We start from the raw sequence: 21,616 nt of genomic DNA, 5'->3' as shown, positions 1-21,616 counted from the left end.
TTAGTTTTTGGTGGAGGAGAGTGGGAGTGCCCACATACAAATACAGTTTTTACTGGGTAATTTTGGTGAAATTTAGACACTGGGGAGACAAAGATGTGTTTCAGTTCTTGCAATTCCTTTCCCTTTTTCTGCAGAGATTTAAATAAATTAGCCACTGCAGGGTCAAACAATCCAGAGTTGTCAAAAGCGATGTCCATAACATAACCTTAGATTCAATGTCCTCTAGTAATGGCTGGAGTCTTAACCAGGAGAAACTCCTTAAGACAGAGCCAGAAGCAGAGCTGTCTGCAGCATCATAGTTGCAGTTGGAGTGGCAGACTACCTGTGGAGGAAGCTCCCAGCAAGGATGGAGCCAAGGTTTTTATTCTCTGAATCAGGTAAATCAGAAATGATCTGGGAGTGTTGAGACAGAAGCTCTAGGGCAAACATGGTCGTGCGTGTGTTTGGTAATTAATGGCTCTGAATACCAAGGTGACTGAAGTGTACATTTTCTTGCTCAGCCTTTCCAGAATCTTGCTGTCCTTATCTGAAGGAAGGAGAGAGGTTGAATGTAATAACCTGGACGATTCGTCTGAAGCCACTGAAATAACCGATGGATCTGTTGAAGGACATTTAAACAGGACCTTACAGTCCTCAGGGACCTTGCAAAATCGGTCAGGCTTTCTTAGGGGCAGGAGGCTGGGAATCAGGGCCCTTGGAGGCAGAGGCAATGGCATCTAGAAAGGGAGGTAACAAAGGAGGAATCACCAAAGGGCTGGGTGATTCCACCTGCAGAAGGTCATGGTGTCTCTTTTGTACTTCAGACACCGGAATGCTGTCCCACTTGAAATGGTCTTTCATTTGACTACAGTCTCTACAAGAGACAGTTTTTCCATGCGTGAGTCAGTTCCACTGGAGTTCTCCTCTGGGGAAGGGTAGTCTAGAGGGAAGGGTACCTGTGAGGAATAGGCTAAAAATTCCTCTTCTGAGGATGCCTCTTCATCTGAAGAAACCTCTTCCACTAGAGGCTGTGCAGGGTGGGGTAGGGACTGAAACACCCACAAGGGGCAGAATAGCCATAAGGGCCTTAAAATGGCATTGGATGAATTGTCCCCGAGTACTGTGAGGTTTCTTAGGAGGGAACAAGTGTTTAGTTTTCTGCTTCTTCTTTTGATGCAGATCTGCCCTGTGTAATTTACAATAATATCTGAGTGAATTTCCTCCCGCACCAGGATCTGAGGTATCCTCTTAGGGCTTTTGGTTAGAATGAGCCCCAGTTCCCACTGTACATCCGAGACAGATGCCTGCTCAGCCTCTGAGGACATGCTTGTGGTCAGATCCAAGGCGACCTCAACATTGGGCTCGGCCTGTGAACTGGAACCAGGAGTCATACATATCTCCACACTCTCATGCACCGCAGGAGAGATGCCCACAGTAAGAGATGCAGCAGAAGCTTCAGGCGTCAGCTTTTTGGCCTTTTGCCTAGTGACTGACTTGACCTCTGGCCCCTAAGACCCCTCCATCATGCTTTTAGCTAGAAACTTTAAGTGCTGGCTTACCACGTAAATGGCTAAGGAGGAAAGTCTACTTCTTAGGGCAGAGATGGCGGACCTTTTGGGTTCTGTGTGGCAAAAATTTGGAAAATGCCTAACTTGACTCTGCTTGCGTATCACCCACCCCCCCCCCCAAAAATACATAAATAAATAAAAATAAATAAATAAAACAGCATGGCTCTCAATACATCAGGGATAAATCTGGGACAAATCTAGAAATAAGACACAGGGAAAGTTTTAAACTACTAGTACTATTAATTTGAGACAGTGACACAAAAAAAATGAATGTCAATTAATATACACTTTCTGAAGTAAAATTAGTGTTCTTTGTTCTTCTTTCAGCTTTTCCCGGATAGGGGTCATCACAGCAGAACTTCGGTCCGCTAATGATTGGCAGTAGATTTTTAAGGTGCCGAGGTGCCAGCGGGACATCCAATCTTCAATGAAGGTATGCCCTAGGCATGTCTTTCAAACGCCACTCGACCGCGGGAAGGACATGCAGACTCCACACAGAAGGCGCTCCAGCTGAGAGTTGAACGGTAGAACCTCTTGCTGTGAGGCAACAATGCTACCACTGCACCACCGCGGCTTCAACTCTAATTATTGTCATTCTTAAGTTTAAAAAGTTGCCAGATTTAGGAGGGATTACGAGGGACAGTTGAGACAAATGTAAAACAGCTACTTGCCCTTTGCAGAAGTGTAACCACGAACAGAAAACAATGTCAGCACTGCCCTTTGCAGACTCTATTGACAAAGTATACCAAAATAGTATTGGAGGTTAATAACTTCCTTACCTCTGCAGCAGTGTTGTTGAACTGGTTCCTGGCGCAAAATAATCCAATGCACTTCACACAATCAACAAATGCAAAAACAGTTTCTTTGGTAAATCGGGTGTTGGTGAATGTTGGTGCGTCACCCAAAATGTCATGGCATTTCACCTTTGACACGCATGTCACGGGTTCGTCATCACTGTCTTAAGGTCTTGGGCACAAAGGCCTGGCAAATGGGACAGGATTTGTGGTTATGGGTAGGCCCTAGGCAGAACAAACACTGGAGATGGCTATATTTATGTGGAATTTGTCTTTCACACTGGCATTTGCCTTTTTTGGGTGACATGAACTCTACCACAAAACAGTAACAAAAGAAACAAGATTTCTCCAAAGGGGCACTTATCTGAGAAATCGCTGGAACACAGCTAGCAGCTCGGCAAGCAGACCGACATTCAAAGATGGTGTTTGGAATGGTGGCAGAGAAGTTCAGAGGTAGGTGTGTGTGTACGTCATTTTCGTGGCCAACATACCAGAGCAGCCTATGTGTGACATACCACTCTCCCTACAGTAGTGAAAGACTTTTTTATATACTGCCCGATGTCAGGTGGCCAACGGTGGAGAACTCCCTCATGTAAAGAATACTGCAACAGATGAATAGAAGAACATCTAATATTCTGAGTAGGACTAAGAATAATAGCAATAAAAAAGTATAAGTAAAACATCATATCCTTCAATTTAAATGAATACTGGTGCAAAGAATTGCAGAACAAATTAGCTTCATCAGATATTGGTCACTTTAGGGAAGGGGCCTCTGATAAAAGATTTTATCAGGAATTTGGTTACTTTTAAAATGGTATCAACCGACCATCTTAACGAAAAGGATGCTACACATAAAATGACTGACTTTTACTACCTTGCATGGGTTCATGTTAATCAATCAACAACTCTAAGTACTGATTGTTAAAAGAAAAAGAACCTTCTTTGAAACTCAAACCGCTAAACTTAAATATACTTGGTCACTCCAGTGGCATAGAGGGATAAAGTCCTAACTATGACCCAGACTAAAAATGTAAAAATAAAGGAATAGCTTGTGGGTAAAGGTTGAATTGCAAAAAAATAAAACAATGTAAAGTAAACAGTTCTGGCACAGTGGGAACGTGATCATGTCTATAATGGTAACCCCCTGGTTCAAAACATCTGTTACTACAGAAGCTTTGTAGATGGCATCTTTTTGGTTCAGAAGGGTACTCTAGATGACCTTTCCTCTTTTTTGGATTATCTACATAGTACAACTCAATTTTTATGTTTTACTTATAGTCATTCTAGTGAGTCCATTGAGTTCTCAGATGTCACTGTTAGTATACTCTGGTAAATAACATGTACAAGAAACATAAGAAGAGTAACATATTACATAAAACCAGCATGCATCCTAGACATCTCACCAGAACGTTAGTAAAGGTCAGTTCTTGAGAACCATGAGACTGCACAATGAGGAAAACATTGTAACTGAGGCACTAGGTACTCTGTCTAAGGAGTTTATAGATAAAAGATACTCTAAGGCTGAAGTACAGAAGATTACTGAAGAAGTTTGTTCCCTTAGAGACTCTTGTCGCTAAACCAATTTTTACTGAAGAATATGAGTCTTTGTCCTCACAATCTGCTCATCATGTTTCATGTCCTCATATTGCACTGACATATTCTAGTAATACAGACACCATTTGTGATACAATAAAGTAGAACCGGTCAGTGTTGATGACTGATGACAACATTAAAAGGGTGCTAGGCGCTGAACCAAAGTTCTCATTCAATAATAACAAATCACTGAAACATGAACTCTGTTATAGACACCCTTATGAAAATTTCATTACCTCTGATTAAGATGGTACATTTTCATTTGGTATTGCAATGCCTGCAAATTTATTTGGGCCACAAGTGTCATCGTACATCCATCACTTGGTTATAATATTTATTTACATTTTTATGCTGATTGCAAAACATCTAATATTGTTTACTATGCTAAATGCCAAGTTTGTGAATCCTTTTATGTAGGGAAATCTAATAGACATTTTAAAGAAAAGATTTTAGAACATGTGGATGATATTCGGAATAAGAAGCCTAATAATGCTTTAGCAAGACATGTGATTGAATCAGGCTCGCAACACTGGTTTAAGTTTACGGTTTTGGAAGTTTTAAATGTTAATATTAGGGGTGACAATCTTAAAAATAAAACTGAATGCTCTAAGCTGAGATAGATGGTGCATCAAGCAGCAGATACGTTTTCCAGCTTAAATGAAGCTTCCACGGTTAAGCCTATATTAAGGTCACGTGGTCTTATACATTAACCTGACTGGTAGGCTATTTACGAATGGAAGGCTTTTTATGAATGGGTACTAAAAGGTATATAGTGAAGATCATGTGTTCTTTTTATTTAGGCAACAAAACTGCAAAGTAAACATGTAAAAAGTATCAAATAAAATAAAACATGTAAATAACGGCAGATAACCTGTTTATTCAATAGTATAAAAATAATAAAAACGGTGGTGAGCACTTTCATGGATAAAACCACTTCTTCAGACCATATTTTTCTTCAGACCATATATTAAGATGTTGGGTGTATTAGAAAAATATGGTCTGAAGAAGTGGTTACCATTTATTTATGTTCCTGTGTTTTTTATATTAAAGCTTTATATCACTGCCGTGTTGGTCACATTTACTTCACATTATGACCCAGACTACCCAGGTTCAATTAGCTTCCTAGGTAATTCATGGAAGTGCAAGAAGGGATGGGCATGCCCATCAGCATTGGTCGTACATGTGCATCTACAAATAACAATCCCAGGTGGAAACTGGGGAAGTTGGTAGTGGCGGTGTGGTCAGCAGAGGGCAGTGGGGCTTGGCTGAGCTGCCATGGAGGTAGGGTGATACGCCGCAAATCCCACATCACAATGCCTCCTATGACCGTACCAGGTGGCCACAGAGGGTGGGGTTAACAGTGTAGGCAAAAGTAAGACCTCCCCAGACATAAGCTCATATGTGCAGAGCCCCACTGCCAGCATTCTGTGACAATTACCAGAATAAGTCTGGGGGAGCATGGAGTTTATATGGTTGACCCGGCACAGTTGGGCCATGAGAGCCACTCTAGTAATAATGAAGGAAAGTAGGAGGAAAAAGCAAAAAAAAAAAAAAATTAAATATATTTACTCTGAGGTCACACAACAATGAAAAGCAATAATGAAACTCCACTCTCTGCAAAAGTTGTTCTACCCAAATTTCTTTATTCGATAGGCACTCACTGAAATAGGTGTTGATTGATTGACATGTTCATATCTCAGTGGCACATAGCTGACGTTGCTGGATCACCTAACACTTAATTTCTCACAGCTGCCTTCACATCTACACACACACACAAAGACATATGTATGCATACATGCAATCATATCAGAGGGCTTTCAATTAATCACTACCTTTCTCCATCCCTTGTATAATCTGTGATCTTCTGTGGGAGCCTACAGGTTTCTTGACATGCATAACATCTGCAACCTGTCAACCATGACAGTAATTTCAGTACTATACATTAAATCACAACTGTTGCATATTTCTTGCTGGAGCTGCAATTTGAGCTCAAGATTGGCTTATACCAATTTTTCATTTTCTGTTAATCGAGGTATACCACCTAATTTCTTTTCACTGAAACACTTAACATATCTGTACTGCCCCATCCCATAACTTATAGTCTAATAAAGGAAACTGTGGCCAAATGCAGCTGTTGGGAAACTAATATATAAACAAACAGATACATAACTATATAAACAAACAGATAAGCAACCGAACAAATAAACTAGGACAATGCATACCCGTCGATAACTAAGAAGTGTCCCAATAAAAGGTAGAGGCTGTGGTCCAGGAATATTCAATTTTCTAAAGAAACCATAAGGCCAAACTCCATATCTGTAAAACAGGATAAATTCATTGCTCATTAAAGTATGATTAATGGACAGCATATATAATACTACGATTAGCAAAGAAAATAACACACTTTTAAGTATAAAAACAATGTCATCAGACATCAGAAACACACACTCCACAAAATGATAGTATAATATAATTTCAATATCTACTAGTTACAGCTGTCATTACAAAAATGGTTAACAAGACTCCTGAGACTGGCATACTTTAGTGGATGTTTGAAACAGGCAGTCTATTATAACAGTAAGGAATGAGAAAAGGACTAAAGTCCGCACATTCTTCCGGAAGCATCAAACAGATTGGTTACAAGATACTGACACAGGAAGCTGAATATTGTGCACCCCATTTGAAATTTAATTTATTCACAACATCACAAAACCCCTTCTGAGGATACTTGTGACAGCAGACAGTTTATGTCAGACTCAGAGCTCAGTACAGTACATCATGTACTGTACCGCCTTTGATAATTCACTTATAGGCAGCATTTAAAGTGACATTGTGCTCTAGTGAGTCACCTGGAACCAATTAATTACTGCTGCTGACTTGAAAGCAACATACAGCTATCCTTTTGTTCAGGAAGGCATGCAAAATGTGTGTGATCACTTTGTTTAATCAATCAAGCTGGCTAAAATCGTCTCAGCCTTTGCTTGGGATGATTTAGTAGACAGGCTCTATCCAACCTCCCTGCAACCCTATACTAGACTAAGCAGGTAGAGAGTGAATGAGTGAATATTTCTAATATTCAGCATTCCTGAAGATATTGTTCGAGTGAATCAGTGAATATTTCATAATATTCAGTATTCCCGAAGATATCATTCGAGTGAATGAGTGAATATTTCATAATATTCAGTATTCCCAAAGATATTGTTCAAGTGAATGAGTGAATAGTTCATAATATTCAGTATTCCCAAAGATATTGTTCAGCTTATTCCTTCTTGTTTAGGACTCTGATTTACCAAAAGCAGGTATTTTATGTTTGCTTTTGGCATTAACCATCTCTGTCTAGGTATAAATTCAACTAGGCGGCAGCATCTTTATCCTACAGTGTACCCACTCTGATTCAGCCATACTAGTTTGAAGTATTACGTCATTCCTGCACTCATAGGTTCATAGTTCCATGAGGATCTTCAGTAGCATAGCCATACGTTCCTATGATGTTTTTAGCACTTACTTTTTAAGTGTGAATATCTCAGAGATGAACAGAATATTTACATATTGCCCCTATTCATAGGTAGGTACTAGACTATTAGCACTAGGGCCTATATAAGCCTAGCCAAAAAAGTACCCTGGCTTTCGCCACCCAAGAAAATTACTTTCCTGTGCCCCTGTCGACCAGAGCCACAGAAGTGATCCCTGGGGTGAATTTCCTATCCAATCATCAAGCCTTTTCTTGAAGAGTGCTAATGAGGAGCTCTGTTTGTCATAGATAGGTAGTCTGTTCCAGAGTATGGGAAGTCTCTGGGACAGAAATCTATTCCTCCAGCATGTTCTGTTTAATGTGGTGACAAGGTTTAGGTCCCTAGAGCATGTAGCTCGGAGGGATTGGGATTTCTTTAAGTGGAGCATGCCCAACAGCTCTGGGTTTGACATAGCTTTGTATGTTAGGCAGAGATCACCTCTGAGTAGGCCGATATGCGATGGAGTAAAGCTGGAGTTTTTTTAGACGGTCTGCGTAGGACATCTGTTTGAGGCCAGTAATCCTCTTTGTGAGTTATTTCGGTGGCCTTTCCAGTTGTTGTAGATACCTTGTGAGGTACATACCAAAAGGGGTGTTGTACTCTATAATGGGTCTAATGAGTAGAGGGGAACAATGACCTCTTTTTTTCTGGATGAGAAACCTTTTGTGATGAGGTGAGCCACGTAGAAGGATTTCCTGACCACTGTGGCAATGTGATTATCCAAGGAGAGATTACTGTCTACCTGTGTCCCAAGGTCTCTTATCACACTTTATGCGTTAAGTAGACTACCACTTATGTGGTAGTTCATGGGTACAGAGTTTTTACCAAAGGGGATGACAATACACTTTTTGGCATTGAGCTTCAGGCCATGGCTTTGACACCAGGTGAGGCCCTTTCGTAGTATGTCCACATCATTAGGAGTTTCGATTATGTCTCCTAGTTTGCAGTCATCTACTTGAACAGTCATGAGGGGCAGAGGTGCTAAACCAGGGGTGAGTTAGCAGTTACCTATCCATTTGTGCAGATTACATATGAATAGTGTGAGAAGATTTCAAAGAAGTGGTATTTATTCTATGACATACATATCTATCCTCACAACCTGCTCTGTTTATGTTGCAAAAAAGATTTAGATCTCTTGAGCGGGTGTTTAACCCTTCACTGAACTTGCAGATGTGCAGTAGGTCTGACAGGATGGGATCTGTTGAGACTCTGTACATGTGAAAAAGATCCCCCTTCAGTAGCCTGTATGACAACGAGAAGAGGACAAAGATTTAAGATTGTCTGCATTGTTTTTTTATGATTTTAATTAAGTTGCACAAACCAGCACGTCCAGCAGGAAATCAGCTAATGTCCTTCTCTCTAGCATGCCTCTGGAATTCTTTACCACCCACTATACATTCTATCAGCAGTCTCCCCTTTTTTAAAACCTCACTTCACTCACACCTAACTTCACAATGGGGGTGCTCTTGCTCTGATCCTATCTGATCCTTCTAATACCCTCCCCACTCTCCTACAAGCTAAATATTCCATTACTGCCCCTTGTCTCTTTTGGGTATTTCACCAATTACTGAATAGTTATCTCATGCTTAAAAAAAATGTTTTTATATTTTTATTTGCTTTTTATTGAAATGTATTTGCTATACTCTTGTTAAGTTCCATATTTACTCTGTATTCCTGTAAATCTTTTTGTAATGTGTATGTAAAATGTGCACTTTGTACGTGTATATGTATTTTTCTGTAGCTTTTCTCCCCAGGACTCCATTGAAAACAGGCTCTGTGTAGCCCCAATGGACTATCCTGGCAAACAAACTGCAAATAAATAAATAAATACATTTAAGCCATTGATTTGTTTTTTAGTAAGAAAGCATTGTGGGCATTTGAGTTGTGTGAAATGCTTGGCCAGGTATATACCAAAGGAGGCATTGTACTCAGCCTCATATCATATCAGCCTGATGTGCAGAATACAATGGAATAATCACATCACTGGATATCACCATACCCTGAGTCGTGCAACGAAAAAGCACTCTTACAATAGGGAATATGTGATAATCGAAAGACAGCTCATTGTCTGCATAGGTTCCCAGGTCCCTAACTACTGGTTCAATATTCAGGGATGTGTTGTCAATGTGATGGTTACACGGGGCTTCTTGCTTTCTGAAGGATATTATTATACATGTCTTGTCATTCAATTTTAGTCCATGATATTGACACCAGCTATTTAGTTTGGAAAGGCCCTTTGAAAGATCTTGTATTCTCTGAGGAGTTTATGATGGAGCCAAGTTTAGTCATCTGCACACTTGGCCAGCCATAAATCCTTAACAGTAGCTCTGACCGCCTAGAAATAAATGCAAAGAGGAACAGCCCAATGACTGATGGGGGTACACACCACTACTGATAGGTCTTTTGGAGGAGATACAGCTGCCTATCCTAATTTCCTAGATTCTGTGTATGATCCATTCTGCTATTCAATGAATTACGTAAGGATTAACAATTAGCTGGGATAGTTTATCTATGATGCCAGAGTGTGGGAAGATGTCAGAGGGGCTTTCCTGCCTGCAAAACATGCACAGTAATTAAGATAAGCCACTGTTTTAGGGGATTTGTTTCCCTGACTGGGTCCATCTTGCTGCCAGCGATTGCAGTTCAGGCACTCTAATATATTCACTCCTTTATATATATGGCATCTCTGCATGTGGTCGATAAAGAGCATATGATGATGGTAGCTGCAGCACTGGAACGATTATCAGAAGAGTTAAACCCCACCAGAGTGGCCTGGTTCCCACAGTTCTAATACTACTTCATGCTTATGCTTCATCACCAGCTTTTAGTGGATGTTGGCCCTTAAAATGTTACATCACACTGGTTTCTGTGGTCTCAGTTTATTGCATCAAATCAGTCATGCATGTAACACTCTAACAACAATTAATTTCCCAAGAAAGAACTTACATGGAAGCCATAGTGTCTGCACTAATATACAACGGCAAATCTATACCTACTATGGTTTGTGTCCTTGGCAATGTCTGCATCTGAAGATGAGGAACAGAAAAATAAATGGGTCTTCAGAGTGGCTAAATACTGAGATTTTACATGTGTAATACAGACAGTATAAGCATAAAGGCTCTTTTGCTCTTCCATTACATTTACTAAACTGTGGCAAAGAGTTATAACAGAAGGAATAGGCTCACTGATTCTGACAACAGGATGTGCCAACCACCTTTAATAAACTGCAACAAAGACAGATACTTAGTTCCTTTATATAGATTATGATACACAAACACTCACTGCCAATTTAAGCAACGGCTGTTTAAATTACTGCAGATACTGCTCGCAGTGACCTCTTCTACACTGATGATGATCAGTTTCTCCCCTACACATCTTGTGATAGTGAAGATCGCATCAGTGGGAATGAATGAATAGATCAACACTGATCCCAGCGATGGCAAAAACTATGATTAAAATCAACCAAAACTATTTCAGCGATAATGTCTTTCACCCCTGTTGTGTGACCTTGCAGTTAGTATACATAAGTTCAGAGGGGCTTGCCCCATACATTTAGAGCTGCAGTGAGGTTGGCCCAAAAATATTTCCTCGTTCACTTAGTATAGCTTTAGGAATTTTTTTCCCCTTGGATTGGTGTTGCTACATTGACATGAATCCGCACCTACTATCACATTTCATCTGGAGAAGCTGCTTCCTTCATTCCACCCTTGCTACTGTTATGGCTCTGTATAACTCCACAGGTTATTTTATCAGAATCCACCAATCAGAATTCTTAAAAAAATGGCAAACTATGTAATTACTTCAGCATCATGCCACAGTTAAACCATTCTTGATCAGGAAGTGCTCTTGTCCCACAAGTAAGTGGCCTTCAGGTTCTGTTCCTCCTCTAAACATCAACAATACCTAACCCTAGCACAGATAAAGTAATGATCACTGCTTGTGATGCTTTTCTTGCTATACTCACCTTAGAGGCATCAAGGCACAAGTCTCAAAAGTGGCAAGCTCAGTATGAGCCATGTGCAGCTCAGTCAAGTGTCACATTCACTGAAAAACCATCATGCAACTGGGTTTTTATAAAGTGATAGGAAGACCAGCAAACAGTTGCTTTTTAAACAGAGATGATGCTCTGCCTTTCACCTTATCAAAACCCCAAACAGCAGAATTTTTAACCTGAGTACTAAATCAAGTGGGCACAGCATCTACAACAAAATAGTTGAAATACATGCATACCTCTGAACTTCTTAGCATATGAAATCTGGACAAAGCCTACAATAATAGGGAGGAGAAAAGCCCAAAAATCAGGACAGATTTTAAATATTGCTCTTACAAACTTAGAAAGTTGTTAGAATAACAGGATTTGTGTTGGCATGCATTTTTGTATGATATGAAGTCTGAAAGTTATATGTATTATGTCATTATATGGTGACATCAATCCTCAATGATTTGCCAAAAAACATAAATGTTATGAGGAACTGTCAAAAATTATGAGGCAAAAGTCTGAACATTCTGTGAAAATCTGGACAGTTGAGAGGTATGAATATAGCCCAACATTTATTTTTGCCATTTAAAACTATCACCAAGCTCTTCTTCTTGTTGACGGGCATTGACAATGACAACAGCACTGCCAAAAGGTTTTAAATACATTTCGGCACTAACAACTAGCTGTTTGTAAAAGACACCAGCATAGAAAAGAAGTTATGTACTTACCATAACGTTCCATGTTTGTAGTCCATCTCGCCTATATTCTTGCTGGATGGGTTCGGAGCCGATATTCGGCTATGACTCGGCCTATACTAAAGTTCAAGAGCGTTTTACTGGCTCAAGGCTAGCCCCTATCCCATGGTGCCTCACGGCAATTCCCCAGATCTAGTTTGCAAGAAAGTAATAAATACCTATCAGGTAATAATAATAATAAAGAATCGGTAAAAATACAGGAAGGGATTAGAAACATAATCCATTCCAGGTGGACAATAAAGAGCAAAGTCAGGCAGCCCCAAAAAGAGGTCCATTAGATCCCCCAGAAACGGGAAGGGGGTTGGAGGGAGGGATGCAAAAATATAGGCGAAATGGACTACAAACATGGAACGTTATGGTAAGTACATAACTTCGTTATGTTATATAGTCCTATCTCACCGTAATTCTTGCTGGATGGGACAGCGTCCCTAGCACCTTTATCCCGGGTGGCTCAAGCAAAAAGACTCTTCCACACAGTGGACCCAAAAGATGACCTGTCCTGGGAGGCCAAATCCAATTTGTAATGAGTGACAAACGTATGTGGCCTTGCCCAAGTAGCTGCTGCACAAATAGTATCAATTGGGAGCCTAGATCTAAAGGCGCATGAAGTAGCTACAGCCCTAGTAGAGTGACCTTTAGCTTTTAACGGTAATCATCTACCAGCTTGTTGATAAGCAAAGGATATGCAATCCGAAAGCCATTTTGAAAGAGTAATTTTTGGAACAGGTAAACCTTTCCTTTTGTCAGAAAAGGAAACAAAAAGCTGATAAGATTTCCTGAATTCTTTGGTCCTGTGTATATATAATTTGAGTATCCTGTGGACATCTAGTAGGTGAAGTCTATACTCTGATTTATTAGAGTGGTTTGGAAAAAACACAGGTAGCTCAATGGTAGTATTCAGGTTGTGTTCTGAGCATACCTTAGGGAGAAAGGAAGGGTTTTGTCCTAAGAGAGACTCTATCCTTGTGAAAGATAATGTAAGGAGATCGAATAGTTAGGGACTGAAGTTCCGAGACTCTCCTAGCCGATGTTATAGCTACCAAGAACAGGGTTTTCCATGATAACAATTTTAAGTCTGACGACGAGGATTGTTCAGAGGGTGCAGACATCAAAGATGAGAGGACTAAATTTAAGTCCCAGGGTTCTAAAGGTTGTTTTATTGGGGGCCTAAGATGAAGAACTTTTAAGAAGGATTTACAGATGGAGTGTTGCATGATTGCATTTCCCATGAAACCAAAATGGAAATTGGAAATGGCAGCTAATTGAACTCTAACTGTAGCGGCTGGCGCTCCTTCATGAAAATTTGTTGTTAGGAAGGATAAAATGGATTCTAAAGGAGCTGTATATGGATCTAAGCTCCGGTTCGTAGCCAAAGGGAAAACCTTTTCCATTTGCTAGAATATAGTTTCTGAGTGGAAGGTTTATGGGATGAAATTAGGATGTGTTTGACCGCTGGGGATAAGGGAATGCACCTGGCTATACGTGGAATTGGAGCAGCCATGCAGTCAATTTGATGGTGTGGATGGAGGGGTGGAACTGTCCCGATTGATGAATCAGGAGATCTGGAGATGGATCCAGAATCCATGGTTCCTCCAAAAGGTAGGGCCACAGGAAAGGAAACCAAACTTGTCGAGGCCAGTAAGGAGCAATGAGGATCGAGGTACTCCTCAACTGTCTTGCTTTCTGTATTACTTTGGGTATGAGTGGAAAGGGAGGAAAGGCATAGAAAAGTCCCGGGGGCCAATCGTGAACTAAAGCATCCCTGGGTGACATCCCCTGATGGGGAATGAGGGCAAAGTAGCTGCTGCATTTGGTGTTCAGGTGAAGGGCAAACAGATCGCAGCAAGACTGGCCCCATTTGTGAAAGATCTCTTTCGCAACCATTGGATTTAGGGACCACTCGTGAGGCATCAGAATTGCTCAGCTAAGTTTGTCCGCTATTACATTGGATTTCCCCGGGATATGCATTGCTATCAGGAAGCGTTGAGTATCAATCGCCCATTTCCAAACTCTTAAGGCCTCTCTGCCACGTGGGTAAGACTTGGTTCCCCCTTGTTTGTTTATGTACCACACAACAGACATGTTGTCTGACTGAATCGCAATCGTTCCAGTGGGAAGGTAGCTGTGAAGTTCTTGCAATGCATATAGCACCTCTCTCATCTCCAGAACATTGATGTGTAAGTGGTTCTCGTGGTTTTGCCAAGGACCTTGGACTGTTTTTCCCAGATAATGCCCCCCACCCTATATGGGAAGCGTCCATGGTCAAAACTGCTTTCTTTTGGGGAGGAACAAGTGGACGACCTATGACAGGTTGTTTCGTGTGTAACCACGTTGTCAGACCTCCTTCTCTCCAAAATAGGAGATCTCAAAATAGGAGATACAGCCTCCATGTCAGGCAAAACCTTTGGTACCGAAGACTGTCTCGGAACCGATGGAATAGACTGCACTGAAGATGAAGCAGAGTCGGAACCGGAACTCCTTGGTTCCGACACTTTAGACTTTTTGGTCAGCTCCGAAGTCGGGGCCAATGAATTTCTCTTTGAAGATTTTGGAGCTGCCTGACCAGGTTCCAGCTGTTCCTGGAAGGAACTGGTCATGAGACCCCTGTCAATAAGCTCTCTTCTTTTTATTTAACACTCTTGTACTAAATGCACAAATCCAAAACTCAGAGCTGCTGTTAGTTGAGGTAGGATACTCACGCTAAAACACTAGTAAAACTCAGTCCAAAAAGATGCGTGACTTTCCAATGAGCAATAAAATGAAAGTAGAAATTCAAACAAATAAATCCATGTAAGTTAGCAAATTGTTTATTCCAAACGAGTAAGCGCTTTCGCCAAAGGCTTCTTCAGACTCTTTACACAAACTAAAACTTTGAACATCACTTTTAAAACCAACAAAAGCTTGTGATAGGATCTCTATAATCACATGTTTCCTTCATTTAAAAATACAGTAACCCATTAAACTCAGTTCCATGAATGTTACCTTGTTCAGCTAAGAAAAATACTGGTATATTAAAAGTAAGAACTGAATAGTTCAAAATAAACATACATAAAAAAACATACATAAAAACATACATAAAAAATGCATCGGTGCCCAAACATACATTATATTATATTAAACAATTGAGTATATCTCAGAGCCTTGTCATATTTACTTATCATCTCATGGTGCTTTAGGAAAATCTCGTACTGAACTTTCAGGCAGTATATATCAAAAAAGCCATTTCAGACTTGGTTAGTATAACCCAAACTGCTTGTAATGCACATATTTACAAAGTGTGACTTTAGATATTTCCGTGTTTTACTGGAAGTTCATACTATCCAGAGTAGACTCAGAAACAGTCAACAATTACAGGTGGTTAAAAACTTGTATCACATTAGTTAGGCTATTCTCGTATAAATCAAAAGTTAAAAACAGTTTTCAAAATTACTTATTTTCTGCAGACTCTGAACGCTTTTAAAAATCACAGCACAACAAAGTATTCCTTGCGGCGTATGTGCCTGGTTAATTCTTGAATGCAAAACAAAGAACGCTACTGTGCGTGCCACGTACCATATAGCGTTCATAAAATAAACATTGTGTCTATTTAAAAAAGCCGATTAGGCTTACAACAGGCATAAGTACATGACGAGCTTTTCAATAGCTGTCCATTAGTTCATGCCTTAGTCTCTTCAATCTCCGTTAATAAACAGGGACATTTGACATTTCAGGATGTGAACGTAACTTACAAAAATGTGGGTGGAAGAATGCTTCAACAATAAACGAAGCAACAAATCGTCTATATGGAAACAGAGCAATATCTTAATAATTAACTTGACTCTCGTACAGATCCACAATGGTGGAAATAAGCACACTGACTTAAGCAACCATTAATTGCACTTTATAATTGTTACATCCTTGATACCCAAATTTAAAATATAGACATTGTGAAATGTTAAAACTCTTATGTGGTGAAGCGGAAAATATAGGGAAGGAATACATGAGGGGGAAGGGGAAAATGGGAAGTATTTTGGCACATATATTCTGTTAATCCCGAATGGCATCCTGAGGTGTCTTACATTAGTTTTATAAACAGTACTTTTCAATACTAAATATATGTGTGCAAAGATTCATTTCTTATGACAAATGTTGAAAGTATATGAAATGCCTACAATATGTCTGAGTATATAGATAGGTCATCTACACCATGGTCATAATGTTGTGAGGAAAATGTACCTAACTAATGTGGAATTTAGAACAGTTAGTGGGAGATCTCTTTACCTGCGTAATCTTCTACTTTTCAAAATGGCTTTATTTGGATTTTATCGTTAAGGCCTGGTGGTTTATCGGACCTTAATCTTATGATCCATCTTGTTTCTTGTTCTAAAGTTCTGTTAATTATATCACCACCTCTGAATCCTTCATACACACATTGAATGGCACAGAACTTAAAGGAATGACTGGTACCAGTTGAACTTTTATGTCTAGCCAATGCATTGGTTTCTGTACCTACTCTAAGGTGATGCGTGTGTTCCCTAATCCTCTCCTTAAATGATCTATTTGTTTTCCCTATGTAGTAACTATTACATCCTAAACATTTAGCCATATATATGACATTTTACTTTTACAGTTGGTGTTAGTGTTAAAATTGTAAATGCGTCCTGTAGTAGGGTGCTCAAAACTAGTTTCTTTATTAATATAAATACATTGATTGCAATGACCACAGGGTACTGTGTTTCTATTCACTGTCAACCTGTTAACTAGTGGATGTCTTGGTCTACATAGGATACTCTTCAGATTGGGAAGGTTTTATAAGCTATACGAGGTGTGGGGCCAGCAATCTCACTAACTTCTATATCTGAATTCAAAATACCCCAGTGTTTCTTCATAATGCTTTTCACTTGCAGGCTCATTTTACTAAAAGTAAGGTTAGCTCTAACTTCATTCCTAGGGAACCTGAGCTAGTGGTCATTGCTTCATGTGCCATAAAATATGGTTTCGCAGTACTTGTTCTTAAGGTCTCCACTGTGTTAATAGTGTCTAATATTTCTTTTCTTTGTAACCTCTCTCCAGAAATCTCTCCTTCATGTCCTCTATTCCTGAAACATAAGTTTCTTGTTGTGGATTCAATCTAGATACCCTCATAAATTGTCCTTTAAGGACGTTTTGAAATACATGGCGGGATGCATACTTTGTCTATGTAATATATTGTTTCTTTGGCAATCTTTCCTATAAATAGTTGTGTTGATCATACCATTGGTCATTCTAAATACTTCCACGTCCAAAATGGAAGATTGCTAACTGAGAAGTTTGCAGTAAATTTTAAGAAGTCCGTGGTATTGTCCAAGTAAGAAACAAAGTTTAATAGGGAGGGTTCATCTCCAAGCCATATAAAAAGAGGTCGTCCACAAAACGACAGTACATTGCAGCATGTTCTATAAATGATAGATTATTGAAGAGAAAATATCTTCCCATCTGGCCATGACTAGGTTGGCGTAGCTATTTGCACATGATGTGCCCATAGCCACGCCATCCTTCTGTAAGTAAATGACTTCTTCAAATGCAAAGACATTATTAGTTAATATAGTCTCTAATAGCAGGGTCACAAGGTCAATCTTTCTATCAGTGAAGTCTGAATGTGCTTTCAAATATTCAGTGATCAGTCTTATTCCTACGTCATTGGGGATCACTGTGAATAAGCTAACCACATCAAGTGTCACAAAGAAAAAATGTTGGTTCGTATCCAATGAGTGAGTTTGAGAATATAGGTCTAAAAGAAATTGCTTACTATCTTTCAGGATCTTCTTATTACCATTAACTAACGGTCTAAGTACACTCTCTAGATAAATAGATAGGGGTTCTGTTACCCACCCTTGACCTGCAACAATAGGTCTAAATGGTGGGTCTCTGCTGTTCTTATGGACTTTAGGAAGTCCCTGTATGATCGGTATAGTGGGATTGTTCACCTTTAGGTATCCATACAGCTCTTGTGTTATGTCATGCGATAGTACCAGGTCATCTAGGGTATTGTAAACACTAAAGACCATGTTATTTAAATTAGCCTTAGTTACTTTTGTATATGTAGTTGTATCTTCAAGCATCTGAAACATTTTATTTGCATAGTAAGTATAGTCCATAATGACAACCGGTCCTCCTTTATCTGCTGGTCTTATTACAATAGAACTATCTGGTTTGTTAACAGGTGTGGTTAAGGTAGTATTCCTGAAACTTTTACCTGTTACACCTGATGGTCTCTGAGATCCATTTAAATCAGAATTGAAGTGTGAGTTCGGTGTCATTTCCCTGGGCCAAGTGAAAACATTATTATTTCTAAAATCTCGTAAATCCCTGGTAATTTTTACTTTTTTCTGGTCTAACATCCGTTTCTCTAAAAATAACACATCTTCTATAACTTTTCTTAGTTTACTCATACATATTTCATTATTACTATATTTGCATTCAAAATCTTTAAACAAATTGTTAACAACCAATCTCAATCTCTCCTCTTCAGGTAGGTGAAATTCAATCAAAAGTTTCATATAGCTAAAACTCAACTCAAGGTTGAGTTGCTGCCAACGATATAGAAGATCTGGCAGTGAAGTACCAGAGGTGGGCATTTTAGTACTCTTAGCCCACGAGGTATGATTTGCTTATTTAAACATACTTCAAAATAATGTCTCTGAACTTGTAGTTTGATTAATTTAGTAAACACAGTCTCTAATTCATGTAAGTCTTTGGAAACATCCAAGTTAGTCATACCTAACTGAGTATCAGTTCCTCCATCTACGACTGGATTAAAGTCCATGAGTAGGTTTGTACTCCCAGAGACACAAGTCTTAAATCTGTCCAGGACACTTGAAGTAGGTTCTAACACTCTCGGTACATAAGGCAGTTCAATATTCACAATACTTTCATTCGCCATCCTCACTCTCTGCAGCTCTGACAAAAGTAAAAAGTAAATGCACAAATCCAAAACTCAGAGCTGCTGTTAGTTGAGGTAGGATACTCACGCTAAAACACTAGTAAAACTCAGTCCAAAAAGATGCGTGACTTTCCAATGAGCAATAAAATGAAAGTAGAAATTCAAACAAATAAATCCATGTAAGTTAGCAAATTGTTTATTCCAAACGAGTAAGCGCTTTCGCCAAACCCGACTATAGAGGTATTTGGGAATGTAGTGGAAGATGAAATATATAGAAGTCATCAAGAGAATAAACCATCCAAACATGGACGTAATTTAAACTATAAACAAAGGCAAGCTTTGAATTCATTGAGAAATGACAGGTCTATTGTAATAAGACCAGCAGATAAAGGAGGACCGGTTGTCATTATGGACTATACTTACTATGCAAATAAAATGTTTCAGATGCTTGAAGATACAACTACATATACAAAAGTAACTAAGGCTAATTTAAATAACATGGTCTTTAGTGTTTACAATACCCTAGATGACCTGGTACTATCGCATGACATAACACAAGAGCTGTATGGATACCTAAAGGTGAACAATCCCACTATACCGATCATACAGGGACTTCCTAAAGTCCATAAGAACAGCAGAGACCCACCATTTAGACCTATTGTTGCAGGTCAAGGGTGGGTAACAGAACCCCTATCTATTTATCTAGAGAGTGTACTTAGACCGTTAGTTAATGGTAATAAGAAGATCCTGAAAGATAGTAAGCAATTTCTTTTAGACCTATATTCTCAAACTCACTCATTGGATACGAACCAACATTTTTTCTTTGTGACACTTGATGTGGTTAGCTTATTCACAGTGATCCCCAATGACGTAGGAATAAGACTGATCACTGAATATTTGAAAGCACATTCAGACTTCACTGATAGAAAGATTGACCTTGTGACCCTGCTATTAGAGACTATATTAACTAATAATGTCTTTGCATTTGAAGAAGTCATTTACTTACAGAAGGATGGCGTGGCTATGGGCACATCATGTGCAAATAGCTACGCCAACCTAGTCATGGCCAGATGGGAAGATATTTTCTCTTCAATAATCTATCATTTATAGAACATGCTGCAATGTACTGTCGCTTTGTGGACGACCTCTTTTATATGGCTTGGAGATGAACCCTCCTATTAAACTTTGTTTCTTACTTGGACAATACCACGGACTTCTTAAAATTTACTGCAAACTTCTCAGTTAGCAATCTTCCATTTTGGACGTGGAAGTATTTAGAATGACCAATGGTATGATCAACACAACTATTTATAGGAAAGATTGCCAAAGAAACAATATATTACATAGACAAAGTATGCATCCCGCCATGTATTTCAAAACGTCCTTAAAGGACAATTTATGAGGGTATCTAGATTGAATCCACAACAAGAAACTTATGTTTCAGGAATAGAGGACATGAAGGAGAGATTTCTGGAGAGAGGTTACAAAGAAAAGAAATATTAGACACTATTAACACAGTGGAGACCTTAAGAACAAGTACTGCGAAACCATATTTTATGGCACATGAAGCAATGACCACTAGCTCAGGTTCCCCTAGGAATGAAGTTAGAGCTAACCTTACTTTTAGTAAAATGAGCCTGCAAGTGAAAAGCATTATGAAGAAACACTGGGGTATTTTGAATTCAGATATAGAAGTTAGTGAGATTGCTGGCCCCACACCTGATAGCTTATAAAAACCTTCCCAATCTGAAGAGTATCCTATGTAGACCAAGACATCCACTAGTTAACAGGTTGACAGTGAATAGAAACACAGTACCCTGTGGTCATTGCAATCAATGTATTTATATTAATAAAGAAACTAGTTTTGAGCACCCTACTACAGGACGATTTACAATTTTAACACTAACACCAACTGTGAAAGTAAAATGTCATATATATGGCTAAATGTTTAGGATGTAATAGTTACTACATAGGAAAACAAATAGATCATTTAAGGAGAGGATTAGGGAACACACGCACCACCTTAGAGTAGGTACAGAAACCAATGCATTGGCTAGACATAAAAGTTCAACTGGTACCAGTCATTCCTTTAAGTTCTGTGCCATTCAATGTGTGTATGAAGGATTCAGAGGTGGTGATCTAATTAACAGAACTTTAGAACAAGAAACAAGATGGATCATAAGATTAAGGTCCGATAAACCACCAGGCCTTAACGATAAAATCCAAATAAAGCCATTTTGAAAAGTAGAAGATTACGAGGTAAAGAGATGTCCCACTAACTGTTCTAAATTCCACATTAGTTAGGTACATTTTCCTCACAACATTATGACCATGGTGTAGATGACCTATCTATATACTCAGACATATTGTAGGCATTTCATATACTTTCAACATTTGTCATAAGAAATGAATCTTTGCACACATATATTTAGTATTGAAAAGTACTGTTTATAAAACTAATGTAAGACACCTCAGGATGCCATTCGGGATTAACGGAATATCTGTGCCAAAATACTTTCCATTTTCCCCGTTGCC

General features: G+C 39.2%; 1 protein-coding gene across 1 annotated transcript in view; it reads right to left on the bottom strand.

Annotated features, from left to right (window-relative positions):
* LOC122816456 (cytochrome P450 3A2-like) overlaps window positions 1-21,616 on the bottom strand; it is a 525,311-nt gene that overhangs the window by 415,384 nt on the left and 88,311 nt on the right. The window contains exon 2 of the mRNA XM_044089264.1: window positions 6,157-6,250. Coding sequence (XP_043945199.1) covers window positions 6,157-6,250 — 94 coding nt within the window. The remainder of the gene's footprint in view (window positions 1-6,156; window positions 6,251-21,616) is intronic.

The sequence above is a fragment of the Protopterus annectens genome, chromosome 12.part0 (assembly GCF_019279795.1).
Source record: "Protopterus annectens isolate FY-2018-M chromosome 12.part0, PAN1.0, whole genome shotgun sequence".
In the NCBI taxonomy this organism is placed as follows: domain Eukaryota; kingdom Metazoa; phylum Chordata; order Ceratodontiformes; family Protopteridae; genus Protopterus; species Protopterus annectens.
This window is presented reverse-complemented; position numbering and strand designations above follow the sequence as displayed.